This window comes from Rhea pennata, chromosome 3 (assembly GCF_028389875.1).
Source record: "Rhea pennata isolate bPtePen1 chromosome 3, bPtePen1.pri, whole genome shotgun sequence".
In the NCBI taxonomy this organism is placed as follows: Eukaryota; Metazoa; Chordata; class Aves; order Rheiformes; family Rheidae; genus Rhea; species Rhea pennata.
Genome location: NC_084665.1, coordinates 103816076 through 103836765, shown reverse-complemented (window position 1 = coordinate 103836765; position 20690 = coordinate 103816076). Strand labels below are relative to the sequence as shown.

General features: G+C 37.6%; 2 protein-coding genes across 2 annotated transcripts in view; one reads left to right on the top strand and one right to left on the bottom strand.

Annotated features, from left to right (window-relative positions):
- The window catches only part of CILK1 (ciliogenesis associated kinase 1), a 24641-nt gene extending 22847 nt beyond the window's left edge, over positions 1-1794 (bottom strand). Inside the window, exon 1 of the mRNA XM_062572931.1 lies at positions 1660-1794. The gene's annotated coding sequence lies outside the window, so the exon portion shown is untranslated. The remainder of the gene's footprint in view (positions 1-1659) is intronic.
- Positions 1636-20690, top strand: FBXO9 (F-box protein 9). The gene is made up of 13 exons (XM_062572937.1): positions 1636-1884; positions 5816-5893; positions 6904-7062; positions 8456-8513; positions 11316-11415; positions 12887-13017; positions 13791-13905; positions 14556-14674; positions 14966-15056; positions 16074-16169; positions 16874-16967; positions 17795-17949; positions 19327-20690. The coding sequence occupies exons 1-13, from the start codon at positions 1882-1884 to the stop codon at positions 19433-19435; spliced, it is 1308 nt and encodes a 435-aa protein (XP_062428921.1). The 5' UTR covers positions 1636-1881; the 3' UTR covers positions 19436-20690.

The following is a 20690-nucleotide window of genomic DNA, read 5'->3' as shown; positions in this document are numbered from 1 at the left end:
AAACACACGCTTATTTAAAAAGACAGAGCAGAGGTCCCTTCCAACCTCAACCATTCTGTGATTTTCTGATTCAAAGAGGCTTGATGGAGCTCCAGAAAGGTTTGGGATGTCTGGATCCCCCAGATATAAATACACGCTGGTCTTTGGAACATTTACATTTGTTAAATAAAAAGGAGAACCCATAAAATTAAAATTTAAATTCCTTCCTACAGACAGACAGGCCTAACTCTCAGTGAAAGCAGCTGGAGCAATGCGTATTAACCCAGAAGAGAATTCGGCTATAAGTCATCCCTGTAACATCTTACATACATATGCATGTATTTACACCCAGCCTGATGACAGATAGAGCACGTTGTTTTTCTGTTGTTAAATGCATCACTTCATTTCCAAAAGAAGAGTGTTTTCTTCTGAAAGTGTGTTCCAAAAGAACACCCAGGCAGCAGAAAGGCCTAACACCTTTGACTGACCCCAAACGAGAAGGGCCAATAAACACATCCAGCTGTAGAAGTGCTTGCAGTGACCACATCTCAAAACCTCTGCTACGCTACTGCCATCTCCACCCTTCACCTCCATGCTGCTGCAGGGCCCAAGCTGCACGAGCCTGCCCAGACCCTGGCACTTCCTAGCCCTCCTGTCACCCCAGTCACCCCTTCCCTTGCCTCCAGCGTTCCAGCTGAGCTCACAGCCCAGCTCAACCCCACCCAGCCCCTTCCTCCCACTCCTAGAAGTATTTAGGAATTTAGCCACGGATAAGGGGGTTAACAGAAGGGTTGCGTATACATATTCTATTTTTTTCCTCTTGGAAAAAAAAAAGTAATTCAAGTTAAGGAAAAAGCATTTTTGATCCCATTTATAAAACCTTATAAGGGATGCAGACAGCATGTGATAAATCATTCCAGTCACTGCTGAACTGGATGGCCAGGACACAGGACCACGAGATTCATGTGACTTTTGCAATGCTGTTGCAGGCACAGCCAGCTGGGCACTCCTTTGTGCAGCCAGCATTTCACACGTCGGTAGGAGCAGCCCCACCCTGACCGTAACTACACGGGAGATTCCTACACTAACACCAAACCTCAGCTCCAGCTAACGTAGAGTCGAGGGGGTACTTACACATTTATATATATATATATAAAGGGTCTCTGAGCATTTATGCGGAACAAGCAGAGAGGTTTCACAGCGCCCGCACACACCACAGCTGCACCACACCCGCCGGCAACCCGCTGGCCAGGCGCGGTCGGCAGATGGCAAGGAAATGGCGGCGGCGGCGGCGGCGGCGACACCACGCTCCCCCCCAACACAGCCACCACCGTCCCTCGCACTCCCGGCCCCGCGCCCTTTAAAGCGCTTTACCACGTGCCCCAGGCGCACGAATGGGCGCGGAGGGACGGCTCTCCGCCCCCCCGAGGGACTACACTTCCCAGCAGACCCCGCTCCTCCGCCGGATTTGATTAGCTTGGGAGGGCGGTGCTGCGCCGAGCGCACCACATCCGCCCGGGGAGCGGTGCCGCATGAAGACTACATTTCCCAGCAGCCAGCGCGCCAGGCGGCTTCCTGCGGCAGCTTTCCTGCGCGGGCGTGGTGTGTGCTGGGAGGAGTAGTCCGTACGGCCGGCGCTCTGCGCCTCTGAGCGGCCCATGCGTCAGGCGGCGCTCTGACCTTGCCGGGTTTGTCTGGTCGCGTGTCTCCGCTGCTCCCGGTCCGCCTGCCCCTCACTCGCCGGGAAGATGGCTGCCGTACGCCGGGCTCGCAGTTTCTCCCGCTGCGTGCTCCGCTTCTCCGACCGAGAACTCTGCTAATTCCCCCCGCGGGGAGGACGCGCGGACTGAGCGGGGGGCAGAGGCCCCCGGGACGGCACGGAGCCGCCCGAGCGCTGGCAGCATGGTGAGCGCCGTCTGGTCCGGCCCGGCCCGGCCCGGCCGCCCGCTGCCGGCGGGGCGGCGGCGGCGGCCCGGGCCGAGGTGCGGGTGGGGGCGGGGGCAGGGGCAGGGGGGTGTGCCCGGGGCGGGAGGAGGTGCACCGAGAGTCAGGCACTGCGTGTCAGGTGCTGCGATCCTGTCAGTGCCGCCCGACATGCTACGCTGCAAGGAGACCCCCCCCCACCCCCGAAAGATTTTTTGGCTGATGAATTTTGATTTTTGCATTCGGGACCCATTTAGCCATCCTCGGAAATACAAATCGTTGTGTCTTTACAGGTGCCTGTTTCCAGCCTTTCTCTTTCCTCCCCTCAAAAAGTGGATGTCATCATGTTACTTGATAATTTAAAGGGCTCTGTGGTCCAGGCACTCAGGTTAAGTCAGAAGCGCTAAATAACAATCAGGAATATTGTTTGGTTCAGTACCTCTTTGCTGCCTGTATTTCCAAAAGAAATTTAAGTATCCATGACGAGAACTGGAACGTTCAAAGTTAAGCCTCTTATATCGTTCAGGAGCTCTTAAAACTCCTTACCACAGTGATTAAAACTTCTGTTGAACAGAGAATTGCTTCCACCACGCTGACAGAAAGTGGAGTTGTTTTCTCTTTTATTACAAAACCGAGAAGAACACTAGCCATCCGTCACTGTTCAGCAATACTGTCCTTGCTTATCCTTGAGTTCTCTACAGCTCGCATTTAGCTCTGTTCAGCTAGTGACAGTCACCTTTAAGCCGTTTCTAATCTTAGCTTTGTTCTGTTGAAACAAAGATCTGAAATTAAACTCAAGTGGCAAGCTCTTTAGTGTGTCTTTAGCATGCTTACTGATTGCTAAAGAGTTAAAAATGACCTGTGAAAATAAACTAGCCTTGCATTTGGCAAACGGTCTCTAAAGCTTTGCAAATAAATAAGAATCGAAATGGCCCAGCTGACCTGTTTTTAGAGGTCAGAGTCCAAGTCAGATATTTGCTGTTTGCATTTTGCCATATTGTCGCTTGATTTGCTGCCTCTTTTTTCACAAAACAATTGTTTGCATTGATCAGTAAAGACTATAAATGTCTTGCTTGTAATTTCAAGCAGAATTAAATTACTGATATCTGACTGGTATAATAGCTGACTTGCAGGAAGGCCAAAATCATAAAGATGAACAGGTTGTAATGATTACAATACAATATTCTGTAACCTTTAGAAACTGTATGATTTAAATTTTGTCTGAATGTGGGGAAGAAATTAATTTGTATAAATTACAATCCACTTTGGATGTAGTCTCTTGAGCTTTCTGCTAGTGGTGATGGGTGGTACGTCAGTACTACCCCAGTGCCTACTCACTGTCCAAGCAAAAACATAAAGTTTCTATAGATCAGATAAATAGCAAACAGATTGTTTAAATAAAGATCGGTTTTCCAGTCCAGTTAGCTGTGCAGTAGCAATGTGAAAGAACTACTTTACTGGTAAATCTAGAGGGATAGATAGTTACTTATGTTCCTGCTGGTGCCAGAAGAAAAGCATCTGATATGAATGACTTGAGATCACACATTCAGTCAGTATAGAAGAGGCAATGATGAAAATCAAAACTTCGGTTAAAATCAACTTTGTGATTTTTTGGGATCACAAAGGGATTTTTTGGGGATTTGGGATTAGGTCTTCATAAAGTGGTGTAATTTTCTCTAGGATTCGGGGGACAATTAAGTTTTAAACAATGTTGAGTTACATTTTGGAAGCAGTTGGTCCAGACCCATGACCATTTGTGACTCAGGAATGAAGGAGAAGTAGGGCAGTTGACACAGAGACAAAGGGAAGAAATCAAGACTCTGGAAAAGGTTACTGAAAGAGTAAGGTTTTAAACAGAAGAATTCAGGCAGCTTCATAAAGCTTCTAAATAATTTTAAATTTTACCACTTCTTTGCTCTGAAATAGTTTATTCCCAGCTTAATGGACTAAGGGTTTTAATGAGTGTACACTTATGTCCAGGAAGATAGTGTATTGATTTGTCTAGAAATGACTTGGCTAGTCTCTGCATTTTGCAGATAAAACTAGGCTTTCTCTGCCCGGACTGAGAGCTGACTGGACATGAACCAGCTGCAGACCAGAAACTGTCTCTGCACTCTGCTCAGGCAGAGAGAAAGGCCTTATTTGTATGAACAGGGTGTTGTAGCAGTGCACTTGTTTCAGAGCTAGCTTGTTCCTCGGCTATCTCTGTTTGTCCAGCATAGATTTAATCCCTGGGTGCAAAAATACTGTGGTGAGAGGACTGCTGTAACTCTTATAGCATTAATTGCCTGTCATCAAATTCTGGAATCAAAAACTGTGAGGCTTTTCATGAAAAGAAATTTCTAAGTTTTTAACTTCTAGTTCAGACGTAATTCTTCTAGCATTTTGGAATGTTTCAACTTACCTGGTTCCTCCACTGACAAATTTTCAATGTGCAGCCTTAAAAACTGAGTCAGTATCTGTTTACTGTAACCAATGTGCACTGCCTTCATTATGAATTGTGAAAGATAATATACTCGGACATCAATAAAAAGGCATTTACAAATGACAAGCCAGTCCAATAAGGTTGTGGTAGCTTGAGGAGTCAGAACAAGGCCTGCAGCTGAACTCCATGGAGATGTTTGTCACCAAGACAGACAGCTTAGGTATTACCTTCGCATCAGGCTTGCCAGCATTCTGTAGTTTGATCGTGAACTTCCAGATGTTATAAAATGATATAAATTTTCTGAATACAAGTGCAAGAATGCTCTGATTTCTGCGCTTCCATTGTGCGGAAGACTAGAGCTTTATTAGGAGAACTCGGAAGGCTCTCCCTGGTAAGCGTGCACAGCGTGACTTGAATTCATTGAGTGCTGTCTACAATAGGAAAGAGTGGGAAACAAGTTCTGTAAGTTCTCAAGGTAATCTTAATGACAGGTTTGCCTTCTTATCTCACTTTGCATTATGTTTTTGCAGAACTGTAAATGAGAATTTAACATGGAATGGTAGAATGCTTAAGCTACAGAAAGAACTTCTAAACAAGTTTCTTATTTGTTGAGGGTTTGTTTTTTTCTGGCTTCTTGCCACTGTTCTCATTGTCACTTGTCATTGATACTTAAAATTAATTTTCCTCTATTTTCATATATATTTCATACAACTTTTGCATACTTTACAGTGGGAAATCTCCTTTTGAATCAAGGAGAATTTTTCTTGACTTTTTTTTTGTTCTTACTGCTTTTAAAGGTTCTATTCTTAAACCAGCTGTCTTAATTTCCATGTAGGCCCTTGCTAAATTTAGTTTAAGGTCTTGCTGTTGAACCAATCTCACTGCAGTATTGTAAATAAAACTAGTTGTCAAGCTCTTATGCTAGCTTTTTTTTTGTTACTCTTAAGATTTCTTCATTATAGTTTCATGTGTAGTTTTTTTAGTTTGCCCATGTTTGCCCATAATTTTCGTAAAGTAGCTATTATTTGAAGTCCTAGTCTTTTTGTGCTTTCTTAAATATTAAATGAATCAGAACTACAGATTATCTGTCCAGTGAGAAGAAAGTAATTCTTTATTAACATCTAATATGGAGCAGACTATGTTTTAATACTGAAGTATTGGTTCTGTGCTTTGACTTAGGCACTGAGGGTTTTTATTTAGATACTGTGTCAGTGTACTGATGCATGTAAGCATGTAAGTGATGCATAACTAGTCAGTATTGGAATGGCATGACTGAAATGCAGAAAACAACTTCACTGAATTAATAAAATAATGTAAGTAATAGCAGTTATTTTAATATTTTTATCATTAGTGAGGATTGATCAGTGGAGTATAGCCTGGGGGAAGGGAGAGCATGCTTAAATTATTATACGAGGGTCTATGAGACCTTGTGAAAGTGCGTAGGGACATCCGAGGATTCTCTAATCATGTCTGACTGCTGTCCTCTAGGCAGAAGCTGAAGAAGATTGTCACTCTGATCTGGTAAGAACTGATGACAATGAAAGACCTGGTGAAGCAAATCTTCAGGTACATCTCATATGCTAGTGTTTTATTACAAACACAGCCCTCTTGTGATTTACCCCGTACTACTTATGCTCATTTAGTTACCATATGTTTGTTGAATTGACAAATGCTTCTTTTGTTTGCTCCTCCAAAAGTGAAACATAAATTTTGGATCGTGTTCCAGGAGTCAAAATTCAATGTTCTGTTATGTGTACAGATAAAAAGAAAGTCTGTGGCAGATTTGGAATTTCTTTGAAGAACTGTAGAAGTCAGACAGCAGTTTTTGTATGGATCAAACTCAAGTTTAAATTTTCTGCTCCAGAAGAAAGTGACAGTTGATAAAAGCAGTCTGATACAAAAGCATGTTTTCTTATGATACTAGTTTTCTATGTAGTTCCTTTCCAGAAGTCTTGATTGCAAGAGACATTTAAAATGTAACTTCAGAGATACTCAAAAAATGCCTGGCAAAATTATCAATTGTCTTATTTCACAGAATATAGTACTTTCTTTTTAAAAGACAAAGGTGTGTAAGGCGTAATGTGTATATGGTATAAATGACCACCTTGATTATGAGAAGGCTTAGTATGCTTATATACAAAAAGGTAGCTTTTCTGAATTTTAATTTCAACAGCTAAGTGACTTCTTACTTAAGATATCTCCCATGAAACAAGAAGTACAAAAGCCATTTCCAGAAAGAATGATTTTATAGAGAGCCTTAGTGATATCATAGTACAAAAAAACTTTTCTTGGAACATTACAGTTTTTCTTCTGTAGTTAACAGCCCAGATAAAAGCATTTACCTTATGCAGTGACATTGGACAAATACTTATGCATGATTTCCTTTTTTTTTTTTTTTTTTAATTTACTGTAAAACAATTGCTGATTGTCTGGGTCTAAACTCACTGAAGTCATCTAAGACTTGGAAGTATAAAGCATAATTTGAAACTTTTTGAAACTCTGTTTTTTATAATCTGTACTCAGAAAATGTACTCTCTGAATGTGACACTAAGTCAGAATTAATTGGATCTTTTTAGGCAGAGCTCCAAATGTTCAGAGCTCAGTGGATGTTTGAGCTTGCCCCAGGTATGAGTTCTAGTGGATTGGAAACTCTGCCATGCAGATCGTCATCAAGAGGACCTGGAGTAAAGTCTGTAGATACCAAAGGGAAACAGGAACTAGCAAAAGAGGAAAAGGTATGAAAAGATTTTTTTTTCCTTTTAGTATTGCAGACTATACCAAAATTTAACGCTGGCTTGAATCCAAAGAAATTAGAGTGGCAATTAAGCCATTGTCCCCACGTTAATTTCTTCCTGATAAGTTTCTGTGCTTGACTTTGCCTTTTTTGGTCTGTTTTCTGAAAGGCTGCAGCCTTTCTGAGGGGTTTTGTCACTTCGTATAAATCACTGATTTCAACTTGTTAGTATAAACTCAGGCAGAGGGAGGAGGAGGAGCTTATTGAAGAGGCTGAAAATCAGTGGGGTGGAGGAGCTGAAGCTTGCTGCCTCAAGAGGGCTTGGTTTATAAGGCTAGTAGGGATTATAGTGTGTCCTATATGCCAAGGCCTGTATTACAGAACAGTGAGACAACATTGCCATTCTTAAGTGAGTGTTACACATTATGAGGTCAAATTAGGTTAGCTAATCAGACATCCACATATTTTTGTGCTTGTATTAGGGGCAACTGAAACTGAGAGTGAGTGGGTTAATAACCTGTCCCTTCTAGTCAAGTAGTAGAAAAAATTGTGACATCAGTTTGAAAGATGTGAATACCTCTCTGTCGTTCCCCTTTCATTTTCGTGCTTTCTCACATCAGTGTGGGGAAGGAGAGCACAGAGAAAACTATTACCAGGTTTTGTATAATAGGATAGACCTCTTTTGCTTCAGTGAACCAGACTGAAGATAGCACAAATGCTGAGGTTGTGCTTTTCTTCTGCTTAGGGTACCTGCTTTGGCATGGTATTTACCCGTGACATGCTTTCTGAAAGTTTCTCAGATGAATGCAGTGCATTTCCTTCTCCTGAAATATGCTATACTACTTTGATCATCAATATTGATTGTAAAATTTCTGATGAGAAGGCTTAGGATAGACCTTTTATTTTTTATTTTTATTTTATTTTATTTTATTTTTTACTACTTTTTATCTCCCCAGTTCTTTCTGGAGTGGATATGCTACTTTTTGCAAAGCTGCAAGGCTTTACAAAGCATTGGCATACCTGCAAGTCCAACTACTGTTAAGTTTTAAAGGGGTCAAACTCCTGAAGAGATTTAATTTTTATAATTCTGTAAAAGAGAATCATAATGAGAGTACTGTGATTATTATCTTAGAATTTTGGTAACTCTACAGCTCCAGTCTAATGCCATGATTCAGTTTGGTGGAACTTCTTAAAATTGCTGAAAAGACGATGCACTGTTTGATTAGAAAATTCAGTTATGGCTTGTAGCACATGAATTTGTCTTCTCATTTTATTAATAGAGTAATTTTCCTCTTTCATAGAACTGTTTGCCATCTTGCTTATCATATTCTAAGTTAACTAACTTTGCACAGATGCTTGTAAGGAATAAGTTTTCTGTGTAATTTATTGTGCAGGCTAAAGAACTTTTCCTGAAGGCAGTGGAGCAAGAACAAAATGGAGCCCTTTATGAAGGTAATATGTGCTGGTAAAAATACTGCTTTGTGATACCGGTGAACTTAAACTGGAGGCTCATGTTAATTTGAGATCTAGACTATGTAAATAAGAAAACAAACCTGCTGTAAAAGTTACAGTTATATCGCAGTTCTAAGGTTGAGGTGAAGCAAATTTAATTCAAGGAAAGTATTTCTAGCTTCCAGATTAAAAAAAGAAAATAGGATATTTTGAAATCTAGCAACATTCACACTAGCTTCAATTTACTGAAGCACTAGATTGCTTCTACTTAACTAGCTAATACTAGTTGTTGTTGTTTAGCTACTAGAGCTACATAACCCATCAATTTTTTTTATATACAGCATGTTAAGATAGCTTCTTTAAGATTTCCTAAAATGAAAGTTTAAATCTGGTGGTCTCACTTTGTTGAGTTTGCCATAAATATTTAAGATGCTTAGCTTATTTTTCATCTTATATTCACTAGCAAAAAAAGATATTCAAAGTTTTCCTCCTCATATTTTGCTTTCAGAAAATACAGAGTTAAGATAACCATCTTAACTCTTAAGTCCTGTAGCTCAGTAGTAGAAATATGAAGTAATAAGTACAGAAACAATTATTATATTGAGTTTACCATTTCTTTCATTTGAAAATGTGGAACAAGCAAGATGGTATGTATAGCCACCTTGGTTAAAGTGCAGGTACAAAGTAGGCAAGATAAAGAAATGGAAGTGGAGAACTGGGAGTACTCAAGAAGTTTCTGAACTCAACCACCTATTGGACAGAATATTTCCATTCCACCATGGGAACTTTCTTCCCTTAGGGAATTCTGCTTCTTGTTCCACATCTCAGATCAACTGAGAGAGTTGTGAGTCCTCAATAGGCAATAAAACTAGTTCTTCAGTTTTCAAATTTATTATATGTTTTTTCAGAGCAAAATTACTTTAGGCATAAGTATTTTTTGTGTTAGATGTATAGTTAAATATTGAGTTTAAAACAAAAAAAGGCCCTAGAACTAAATACAGTCTACCATTTACGAAATTATACAGTACATTGTGAAGTACATTTTGAAGGTTTGTACATACCAAGAGTGTGCAAGTAAATTTTTACAAAAAAGCCAGGAAAAGCAGACTGGAAAGCAGACTATTTAAGCGTTGTGTTTATAAAGTAAAACCAATAGCTTCATCTGCCTGAATGTATGTTACATGCAGCAGCAGAGAAGTAGTAACACCTATCAGAGGTTTGCATTCACAAGGGTGTCCTAGGTGTCTGGACTGCGTGGTGAATCCATTCTTTCTGAGCTGAATTTGATTTGAGAGTTAAAGAAACAAAAATAAACTGCTCCTACTCATACATCCATATGACTCCTTAGAGACAACGTTCTATACCAGATGCAGATATATGGCCCAACCCGTATTCAGCCATTTGTTTTTAAACTATGCTTTTATTTGCTGACCTAGTCCAGTTCACCAGAAGTGACATTCTGGCTGACTTTTGCAATCTGCTGATACCTGAAATTTGTGAGACAGTTATGTGAAGCAGCCTGTTCATGTTTAAGTACAGTACAGGCCTAGCTGCTGGATTGACTGCTAAAATTGAAACTGATCTGTTCAGCTGACGTTGCTGGTATTCCTCAGCCTCACCAGCCAAAGAATACTACTTGTCAGCTAGCATTACTAACATGTACCCAACGAAGTAGGAATACATACTCACCCTGCACTCCTGCTTCTTAGATTAGTTAGTAGATCAAATTCTGAGCTCAGTCTCACTGTGATGTTTGTTCTGCTTTGTTTTTGAAGGGCTAAACTGAGGGTGAATTTCCCTCTGCTCTTGGTACGTTCACAGGGGAATATAGAGAGGCACATGAAATCATACATGTACAATACAAGTATTTAAAAAGACTGAATTAATATACCGTGAATCTACTTACCTTGAACAAGGTCCACAGAGTTTACTCAGAAGGAAAATATTCTGCAGCTTAAGTAGTAGTTCTTTCCCAAAGGGTGTTCTTCCTTTTTCTTTTTTCACTACTCCGTTCGTAGCGTCTTTGGAGTATTAAAGGTAGAAGCACTTTCTTTTACTGCTGGAAGAAGAAACGCTGTCGGTTTATCTTCAAGTTGTTTGCTATACAGCTTTTTGAAAAGACCGCTCTCTTCCAGTCTGTTTTCTCATACTTAACTGTTTGAGTGGCTTGCTCCTGTGCTTTCTGTAGCTTCCACAGCAAAATTTATTCACTTTATATCTGTTCAGATGTTTTTAAACAGATATTCACTGTATATCTGTTTAAAAGAACAGCAATAGTTTTTCTTTCTACTCTCTTGCTTTTTTATAGTGTGATATATGTTTGAATGATTATCTGTATTGTGTACTGGAGATTTAAGGTACAGCTACATTATCTTTCAAACTCTTCCTTGTAGTTATTTATAACTACAATAGTGCCTAAAATCCTCATGCTTTTTTTGGAAAAGCTTTGTAAGTATTGAGCAACAAACAAAACCAGGACTTTCTATCTTTTTACTGGTAACTTTTATACTTCATAATGGCATTTTTAGTGATTAAGTTAGATTTGTAAAAGCTGATACGTGTGTGAGGGAGGTTTTAATTTTGAAAATGTATTTAATTTGCCTCTCTTCTTTACTGAATTTAAACCTGTAATCAGTAAAGATTGTTAACAAGATTTACTAGGCATTTTCCTAGTATTTTCCACCTTTTTAGTGCCTTTAGCAAGCCAGAATGCTATAGTTGGTCATCTTTCTGGAAGAAGCTTTGCTATGATAAGCTAGTACAGACATCAAACATCTTTGAATATTAAACTTTTGTTTTCAGCCATCAAGTTTTATCGTCTAGCCATGCAACTTGTACCTGACATAGAATTTAAGATCACCTATACGCGTTCTCCAGACGGTGATGGAGTTGGAAAGCGGTGGTAAGTAATAAAGATTTACCAATTAAGAGCACAGAAGTACTGAAATATGAAATTTTGTTTCTAATGCTCATGAATACTCTTAATTTCGTTTGAATAGAATGATTCATAGAAAGTTACACAGATGCACTAGTCTAGTCTTTCATCGTTACAAGCATTGAAATACCTGTAGCCTCAGTGTTCCAAATAAGTAGCAGCTTAAAGTTGACCTGACTTGAGGCAGACTTGTGGTTGAGGACAGGATTCAGGTTCAGGCCAGAGCTTCTGATACAGCTCAGACAATGTTGTGAAGACAAGGTCATGAAACAGAGCTTCCAGATCTGCTACTCATTGGTATCATCTATAGATACTGACAGCTACAAGAAATTAGTGTTTTAAAACTGAAAATAAGAATGGAGAGGAAAGCACATCGCCCATGTGGTACTACTAACTCAGTCTTGCCTCAAAGCAGTACAGCTTTGGTGCAATGCTGGCTCCATATAAAAGAGAGTGGGATGAAATAAGTGCTTAATTTACATCTGTTACTTCAGTATTTGCATGCATTGCTGGCATGATATTTTTATTGTACTTTCATGCTCTAGGAGGAATACTTGGGTTGCAGAGGACAGTCATGAAAAATTCTCCATATTAGCATTATTTTCTCACTTAGTCTTTAAGCCACTCTTTCCATCTGTCACTCTGTGTATGAAATTTCATGCAGTTGTTTTAAAAATGTTGCTGCCCCATCCCCAGCACCACGTGACAGTGAGGGGAAACCAGCCGGTACTCTTTAATTGTTGTTTAAAAGCAGTATTTATAGTGAAGTGTCTTTTCAAGGGACACTAGTCATGGTGTTTTTGCTTTCTGAATTAGTGTTGTAGGTGTTTCTCATATTGTCTTTGTGAGAAAAACAAATTACATGAAAGTTACAATATACCCTGTAGGCATTGGCCATCTCATTGATCAGTATAATGGAAGTTATGTTCTGTGTAACATCTTATAATGGTTTTAGTTATGACAGGCCCAAACATAATTGTTTACCCTGTATAATATTTTAAAACTTGCTGGTAGGTCTGTCATTTGCTTATTGGGCTCTATATTATCAGCTCTTTGTGTCTCATGAAAATGTTTCATGAGAAAATGTTTCATGAAGTTTTTTTTTTTTTTAAATAGAAATCTCTAGTTGTTTTCAGTATCTTAAGGTGTGACAGGAATTAAAAAATATTATGTAACTAAAACTAGTGAACCTCTAAATCCAGAAAGAAACTGTTTTGGTTGGAGTTAAGTGGAAAAATGTATTGCCAGAAGTGTTCCAGCAAAATCTAAATGAACTGGATAGAATTACTCAAGTTGTTTTCTTATATGATAAAGTGAAATTTATTTCAAAACAAACAAGGAAATTATATTTAATGAAGAGCAGATTTAAGCCTGCATAAGAACATCTATGGGTATATTTTGTCCAGTGTCAAGATGTTGACATTTTCCCTTTATATAGTGTTGAGGATAATGAAGACGATGGCAAGATGGCGGATCTTTTGACGGATTTCCAGCAGCAGTTAACTCTTCAGGAATCTTCAGTCAAACTTTGTCAGCCTGAGCTTGATGTCAGCCAGACCCATATCTCAGGTAGGAGTTAAGGTCAGAAGAGGAATTTTTAGAGATGTTAAAGCATTCATCTCCCTGATTCTAAAGCTATCTTTGAAGAATCTGTACACAGTATCTCTTTATACTTATAATATACATTTAGCTCTTAGGTGTGAAGTTAGATGTAAAGAAAAAAGGATACCAGCTAGCTAAACAGATCTTTTGTTTCATACAAAATATGAAAAAAATGTTTTTGCTTAAATCTCACAAGCTTCTCCATGCACTACTAATAATGAGCAGCATCTTTCAAGATTAGTCACACTTAAAAATAGCAACTAGAAACTGACCTACTGAAATAAGTGTATATATACACTTATTATATTATTATTTTTTGTTTTGCACATATTTATTACAATTCCTAAGTGTGAATTCTGATTCTGTGGTGTTACACATCAGGTTGGTTTGAGCAAAATGGAAAATGTTACCTTATAGACACTGTGTATGTACACCTGAAATTTTTGATGTGACTTCTAGGTCAGCTGAGAAGACTGGAGTCTCTACAGTCTTGTTTATTTGTAGTCTAAAACTATGTTTCTATAATTTCTTACCATAATGCACTTTGAGCTCTTGATTTTTGTTCTTTCCTTATGTGACTTTTTTGTAACATATGGTAATTTTTTAATGAAAAATATTTTTTTTGGTATGTTCCCTGCTATCTGAGTAAGTTGTACAAAGGTAGGATTTCCTGTGAAAATATGGATAAGTTACTGGTTTACATGTTACTGTCTTAACATGGAATTCTCTTCTGTTTGCAGCATTGCCTATGGAAGTACTAATGTACATTTTCCGATGGGTGGTTTCCAGTGACTTGGACTTAAGATCGTTAGAGCAATTATCTCTCGTTTGTCGAGGATTTTACATTTGTGCCAGGTATTATAGAAAAGTTATCTAGAGTGAAGCTTCTTTCTGATCTAAGGAAAGAAAAAAGAGCTTTTTTTCAGTTTAATCCATAATTTGTAGATATATAGATGTTGATAGTAAATACATGGTGAAAATTACCTGTACTGGAAAGATTTTCTTTTGCTTTTAGGCTGCTAAATCTTACATGTGGGACTACATCCTACTTTCTCGTCCCATGACAATTTGCATGTTATGTTTCTCACAGTGCTGACCAGCTTTTGAATGTGCCCCCAGTTGGTATGTTAGATAGAGGACTTAACTATAAGAAAAAATGCTTCTGGACGTTGTTTGAAAATTGGAGTTGCAAGGTCTCTAAAATAGTATGTCTGCTGTGTTATCATCATCATACAGTCAAGTACGGCAGTACCAAGCTGTCACAATATTATTGTATTGTACTTAATTGAAATTGCATTGTCTTGCATTTCACTGGGAGGAGGAAATAACTTTCAGATTCTCAAGGATTAAGTAAATTAGTGATTTAAATTATGAGTTATTCTTCACCAAGATTTTTTTTTCCAGTTGCATCCAGCACAAATATTAGTGTGTGTTACGTTGATACAAATACTAAGGAAGCTTTGCAGAAAAGTTATGAATTTTGTTTTTTTATTTACTTTCGTTAGAGATCCTGAAATCTGGCATCAAGTCTGTTTGAAAGTATGGGGCAGAAGCTGCAATAAACTTGTTCCATATGCCTCTTGGAGGGAAATGTTTTTGGAAAGGCCTCGTGTTCGATTTGATGGTAAGGTGTACTCTTGGAAACAGATTTTTCTTATTGCATGTAACTATTACAGAAACAATTAGCCAGGTTTAGTATTTATGATGTTGTCATACCAAATCTGAATTTATATGGGCTTTTGAAGCTGTAGAATATCTGTAAAGACTGGAGTAGGGTGCAAGAGATAAAAATAAAAACTTTCTTGTATTTAAGTAACAAAAGTAGACTGAAAAGTTTGGAATATCTTTTTTTTACATCTTATACATTTTACCTACTTAATTTTTCTTCATATACTTATTTCTTACTTTCCTGTAGGTGTATATATCAGCAAAACAACGTACATACGTCAAGGAGAACAGTCTCTTGATGGTTTCTATAGGGCATGGCACCAAGTGGAATATTACAGGTAGAACTATAGTACATAGAGTGAGTGAAATGTTTCTCTCTCTAAGTACTGTTAATTGAAATCCAGCTCTTAATATTACAAACATTAATTATTCTGTAAAACTCAGTGGAAACATTATAATGTGTAAATCTATATATATATGTGTGTGTGTGTGTGTGTGTGTGTGTATATATTTATATTTTTTTTTCTGAGAGTAGATCTTACAGAATAGAATGTGTTATAATTGCTAGAGATAGGCTTAGAACACATTTCCTCCTCAGTTATACTTTTCCACGTGGATGAAACTTAAATGGTAAGGGAGATAACACTCATCCGCAGATTTCGTCTCCTTCCCCAAGTCACTTTACATTTCTGATATAATAATTCTTTTCTGCAAAGCTAAAGAAGTGATTGCACAAGAACTGTCTTTTAACTTATTTGTAAACATCTGTAACTAATCTGAAGGCTGGGATCTCTTGAATTGCCCTAAATACTTTGCCATTTGTTACTGCAGCCTGTTCTTGCTGTTCTTCCTCCCACTATTCACAAACTGTGTTGTTTCATTCTGCTGTCCCTTCTGTGGCTGGAAACTGTTAATAGACACCATTGACTCTTCTGGCTATATGTACAGTCTTAAAAGCATTAGGAGTGTATCTGAGTGTTATAAAAATTGATCGGATTCCAGAACCTGAATGAAGTCCATATGGCATTGTCCATTCTGTATTAATACTGTAATTAAGATTTTATTACGTTTGTCTCTGTTGATACTGGGAATGGAGAAACTTACTTGAGGTCAGTTTTGATTCCTCAGTGGCATTCTTGCTTTGATTAAAATTGACAGAACTGAATTTCTGCCCTATTGCATAAGCCTGCATAGCTTGATCTTTTAATCCTTAAAACTCCTTTGATTTCTGATCTCTTTTTGTGCTTTATTATGTGTGAATGAATCTCTTTTTAAATTCTGAACTTTATTATCTGTGATGATTCCAAAAAGAGACACTTTTTCTACGTATATATTGTGTCATTATATTTGTACAGGTATTTGAGATTCTTTCCAGATGGCCAAGTTATGATGCTAACAACTCCTGAAGATCCTCAATCTATTGTTCCTCGCTTACGGACTAAAAATACAAGGTTATTGAAGTAAAATATTTTTCATACATTTTTTTTCTTGCTTTTACTTGTTTCTTGGTTTTAGTAGTTTCTATTTACCTTTGTCTAGGCTTCTATATCTAGGCTTAGCAAAAAAAAAGAATAAAAATAAAATTATTTAAGCTCCTGGTGTTGTAATTAGATTTCTTTTACAGGTCCTTTGCTAGGAGAATATCTAGGAAGACTTTTAAAGAAAGTAGATGGAGGAATACATGTTATTGGCTATTGTGGGTTTAGAATGCTTTGAAAGATATTATTTCAGTATTGACAACCTTCTTACACTTCCTTGTCCATTTGAAGGAAAGTGAAGTTTTCAGTGGGACCTAACTAAATTATTACTTGATTTCTCTTCAGTATTTGCACAGCTTGTTAAAAATCTTGTAGAAGATTGTTTGCAGCTTCCAAACAGTTTTGAGGAATCTGAAAATATTTAGCAGGTAGCTAGAGAGAAATGATTCTTTTTTACTAGTTTAGGACAATTATAAAAGTAACCTTTCAAAAAATTTTCATTATTTCTTACCATTGGTCAGCCTGGTATTCTACCAAATACAACTAAAAATTAGTTTCCTTGAGTAAGATATGTGGTCTTCCTTTCATTATTCTTATTTGGACTATAAGTATGTGACTCTTTTGAGATAGAGAGTATTTTTTTTTATGTCCCTGACACTATCCTCTTAACCTTCCAGAACTGATGCAATCTTACTTGGCCATTATCGCCTTTCGCAGGAAACAGACAATCAAACCAAAGTATTTGCTGTGATAATGAATAAAAAGGAAGAGGTACGTACCAAAACAGAGGAGAGAAAAATAGTTTAAGAAAAAAGGGCTTTTTAATTAAGATTTTTCTCAGACTGTATATTTTAAGGCACCTAGAAATTTTGGGAAGATTTAAAATAAATCTCGTATTTAAATATAATATTCACAAACTGATTTTAAAATAAGTAAGTATGACAATTTATCTTACTGATTTTTTTCAAAATCTGTAAGAGCCTACTAAGACAGATAAATATTTGGTTCACATCTGAGCAACAGTTTTCTCCCTTAGGCTAGACTGTTGCGCATGGTGATAGGCATTAGCTCATTTGTTTAAATTTTTAGTCCTCTAAACATGGAAAGGCAATACATGTTCCCTCCTGGGAAGATAGTGGGAAAACTAAAATTAACCAAAGAAAGACAGGAATGGGGAGGGACAGGTGAAGAGATCTTCATCTGAGATCACTTTTTGACTATGTGCTGTTATGTTATAGTGTTAAGTAAAACTTAAATAAGCAGTATTCATGAATTGAACTCTGAATAATTTGGTCAACTTATTTTCCTCAAGAAATATTCTGTCTGTCAAGATAAAATAGTTATAAGTGTCATGCTACTTTACAATAAGTTAGCATAGTTTGGGTCGTGTCCTCTACCCACATCTTAATTTCTGTGAAAACTTCTCCCCTAATTAGCATCTAAATTAACATGTTTTCAAGCAATACCCATACTTACTTTAAAGATTCTCCTGTATGAGAGTTTAATCATCTGTCCTCACAGTTTTATTTAAGTCTCAGGATAAATAGCAGAATGATGTGTTCTTTGTAGGTCACAAAACTTCTATTTTCTTTGTACAGAAACCAGTTGACTACCACAAATACAGGTACTTCCGTCGTGTTCCTGTACAAGAAACAGATCACAGTTTTCATGTAGGACTACAGTTGTGCTCCAGTGGGCGCCAGAGATTTAACAAACTTGTTTGGATACATCATTCTTGCCACATAACTTACAAGTAAGCAAGTAAACAGAGAATAAGATTGAAGAAGGTTAATTGATTATAGAAACAGAGGTGGCATTAATTTGTCCAGTTTTTAGTTGAGAAAAATGTAAAAAGTGCAAAACTTCTGAGGCTTTAAAAGATACCTTGAAAAAATAACTAGTTCTGATTTGATATACTCTAATCAACTTTTTTCCCAAGATTTCAGTAATTTTTGCTAATGGTATGGAAATTGTCATTAATAGAATTCCAGCATTTAGATACTGAAGGGATTTATGAACAGGGTTTAAATTATTTCAGGACTGAATCAAGGCTGAATGATTTAACTGTGGTGCTAGTAAATAGGTGTGGAAGACATGTATTTGTTAAGGTCTGTTTCTTTTCTTCTATAAAAGTGCAAGCTAGAAATGCTGTAGAAAGAGATCATTATGTAAGAGTCTGTGCACCTGTTTTGTGTAGAACTGTAGTGCTTACAAACTCTATGGCCCAGCAGTGCAAAATACTGTGACCAGCTGTTCTCATCACAGACCTAGGAAGAACCATGGCCCTTGTTCTTACTCCTGGCACTCAACTACTGGCAGACTGGCTAGATAGGTGTGTGGCATTGGCATTTAGGGTGGATTTAGGCTTTCTCTTCCTGTCTTCTTAACCTTCATATTCAGTCTTCTTATAGAGTCAAAGCTCAGATATCGAGCTGTAAAAATATTTTAAAAAATCTATTAATCTAAACTACTGGCAGTTTAGCATATAGTTAGCTTTCATAAGCAGAAGAATAACTTTTTTTAAAAATATTTTCATACCTATTTTATGAAGAAGTTGTGGCAATATCAAAGATTCTTTTGAGCATGAAGTTTCTGCAGTAGTCAGGTTCTACTTAACCTCTCAGTGCAGCATGTCCTTTAGAAACTAGAGTGAAGGTGAGGTGAAGACGAGCAGGAAATATAGCTTGGATGATATATACTCTTTGTCACTGATGTCCGGAAGTGCTTGGGGGCAGTGTTAGTCTTTTAAACATATGGACAACTTATACCTGTCATTCTGTCTTCTGCAGTGCATAATTCTAACTGAAACAAATGAAAGGATATTTTTCACTTTAATATTGTTAATATGGTGACTTGAGCAACATTTTGCACTGTTCCAGGTCTTGGAGCTAATAATAGGAACTGGAAGCAGAACGTGGCTTCTTTGTTATTAAAATACAAATGTTATCTAGCCAACATTCAGATGCTTTCAGAATGAAGTGGTATGAAAGATGCTAATTTAGCTTGCATTCCAACTGTATGTAGTTCAGTGCACGTATTTTACTGTGGAATGTGATTACATAATTGAAGGATTTAAACAGCAACTTATGTCTGATATAACTTTTATTGTTTTATTACCTATTCTTTGTAGATCAACTGGTGAAACAGCAGTTACTACTTTTGACATTGACAAGATGTACACACCTTTGTTCTTTGCACGAGTGAAGAGTTTTACTGCGTTTTCAGAAAAGCCGCTCTAAGAAACACCTTTTCCTCTCACAACTCTTGCATGAATAAAAGGTTGTAGCAAATGAGCACTTAAATTATAAATGTGTATATATTTGGAACATTTTAAAATTCTGGGGATTTGGGGGGAAGGCTGTATGTTCTATTTCATTAGGGATGGCTGGAGATGAAGCTTATAAGTATTAAACATCTTTACTTTGTGACAAGACTTTGATAACAAAGTTTTTATTTTTTTTTTTAACGGATTTTATAAATCAGTATGCCTAAAATGCAAGTCTTCATCTGCCTGGGCACCTTAATGGTTTGTCCAGAAGGAGTTGTTTCAGGAAAATCTCATTGCCCATGGGACAGTGTGCGCATGCTCTCTGCTGAAGGCTTGAAATGTGAAGGGGAGAAAATTATCTTCAATCTGTTAAACTGTGTGACATAAGAGAACGTCAAATAAATGTTTTCTTTAAATTAAACTTATTTTGTTTGCCTTTAAGATCTGGCATTCTTTCACCATCAATGTTAAGAAAAAACAATTCAGGGCAAGCAAATGTAAAGTATAAATTTAACCGCGAAGGTACCTCATCACCACCACAGTGATGTCAACTGGTCATTAATGTAATTTGATCTTAATACAGCTTCAGTGAAGCCTGCCACCTTGATGGGATGGGCCTGAAGAACAGGATTTGGGGAGGAAGTTTTTCTCTTGTACTGTAGGAGGAATTGGCAGGGTACATGGCTCTGCTTGGGAAGCCTCGCAGAGGTTGTGGTGAATGTGTGCACCGATTGTGCATTGGCCAGGCCTAACTGCATAAGAGCAGGGCTCACTTGAACGTGTTTCTTAATGTGTTATAACCTTTCATCTAATCTTGCTACAGATGCTGTAAATTCATTGGGCATTTGTTATACTAAGATAAATTTTGAGGCTGCTGTAGATGTTCAGGTGCTGTGTACTGCTAATCATGAAGTGTACCTTGAGGTTAATTGCAGGTACTGTATGCTGCTTCTCCTGCATATATCGCTTGGGGGTGTAGTGCAGACACTGTAATTCCGCTTATTATATATGTATCTTTGATTCTGAAAGAACTGAAGCTTTCTAGTGTAATGTTTTTTTAAAGCCATTTTGCATAATTTTCCTTTGAACATCTCATTTCAAAATACTGACCTGGACTTGAGGACTAACGTGTGAAAGAACTATACTTGTTCCATAATTTATAAAGTGTATCTTTGCAAGGAGCTACACAATTAAAAACATCAATAAATCATGATTTTGAACACACA

Excerpts from the sequence above, each read along its gene's own strand:
- FBXO9 (XM_062572937.1), top strand. Across the intron at positions 13,018-13,790 it reads CAGCCAGACCCATATCTCAG|CATTGCCTATGGAAGTACTA; the intron begins GTAGGAGTTAAG and ends TTCTGTTTGCAG. Across the intron at positions 13,906-14,555 it reads GGATTTTACATTTGTGCCAG|AGATCCTGAAATCTGGCATC; the intron begins GTATTATAGAAA and ends TACTTTCGTTAG.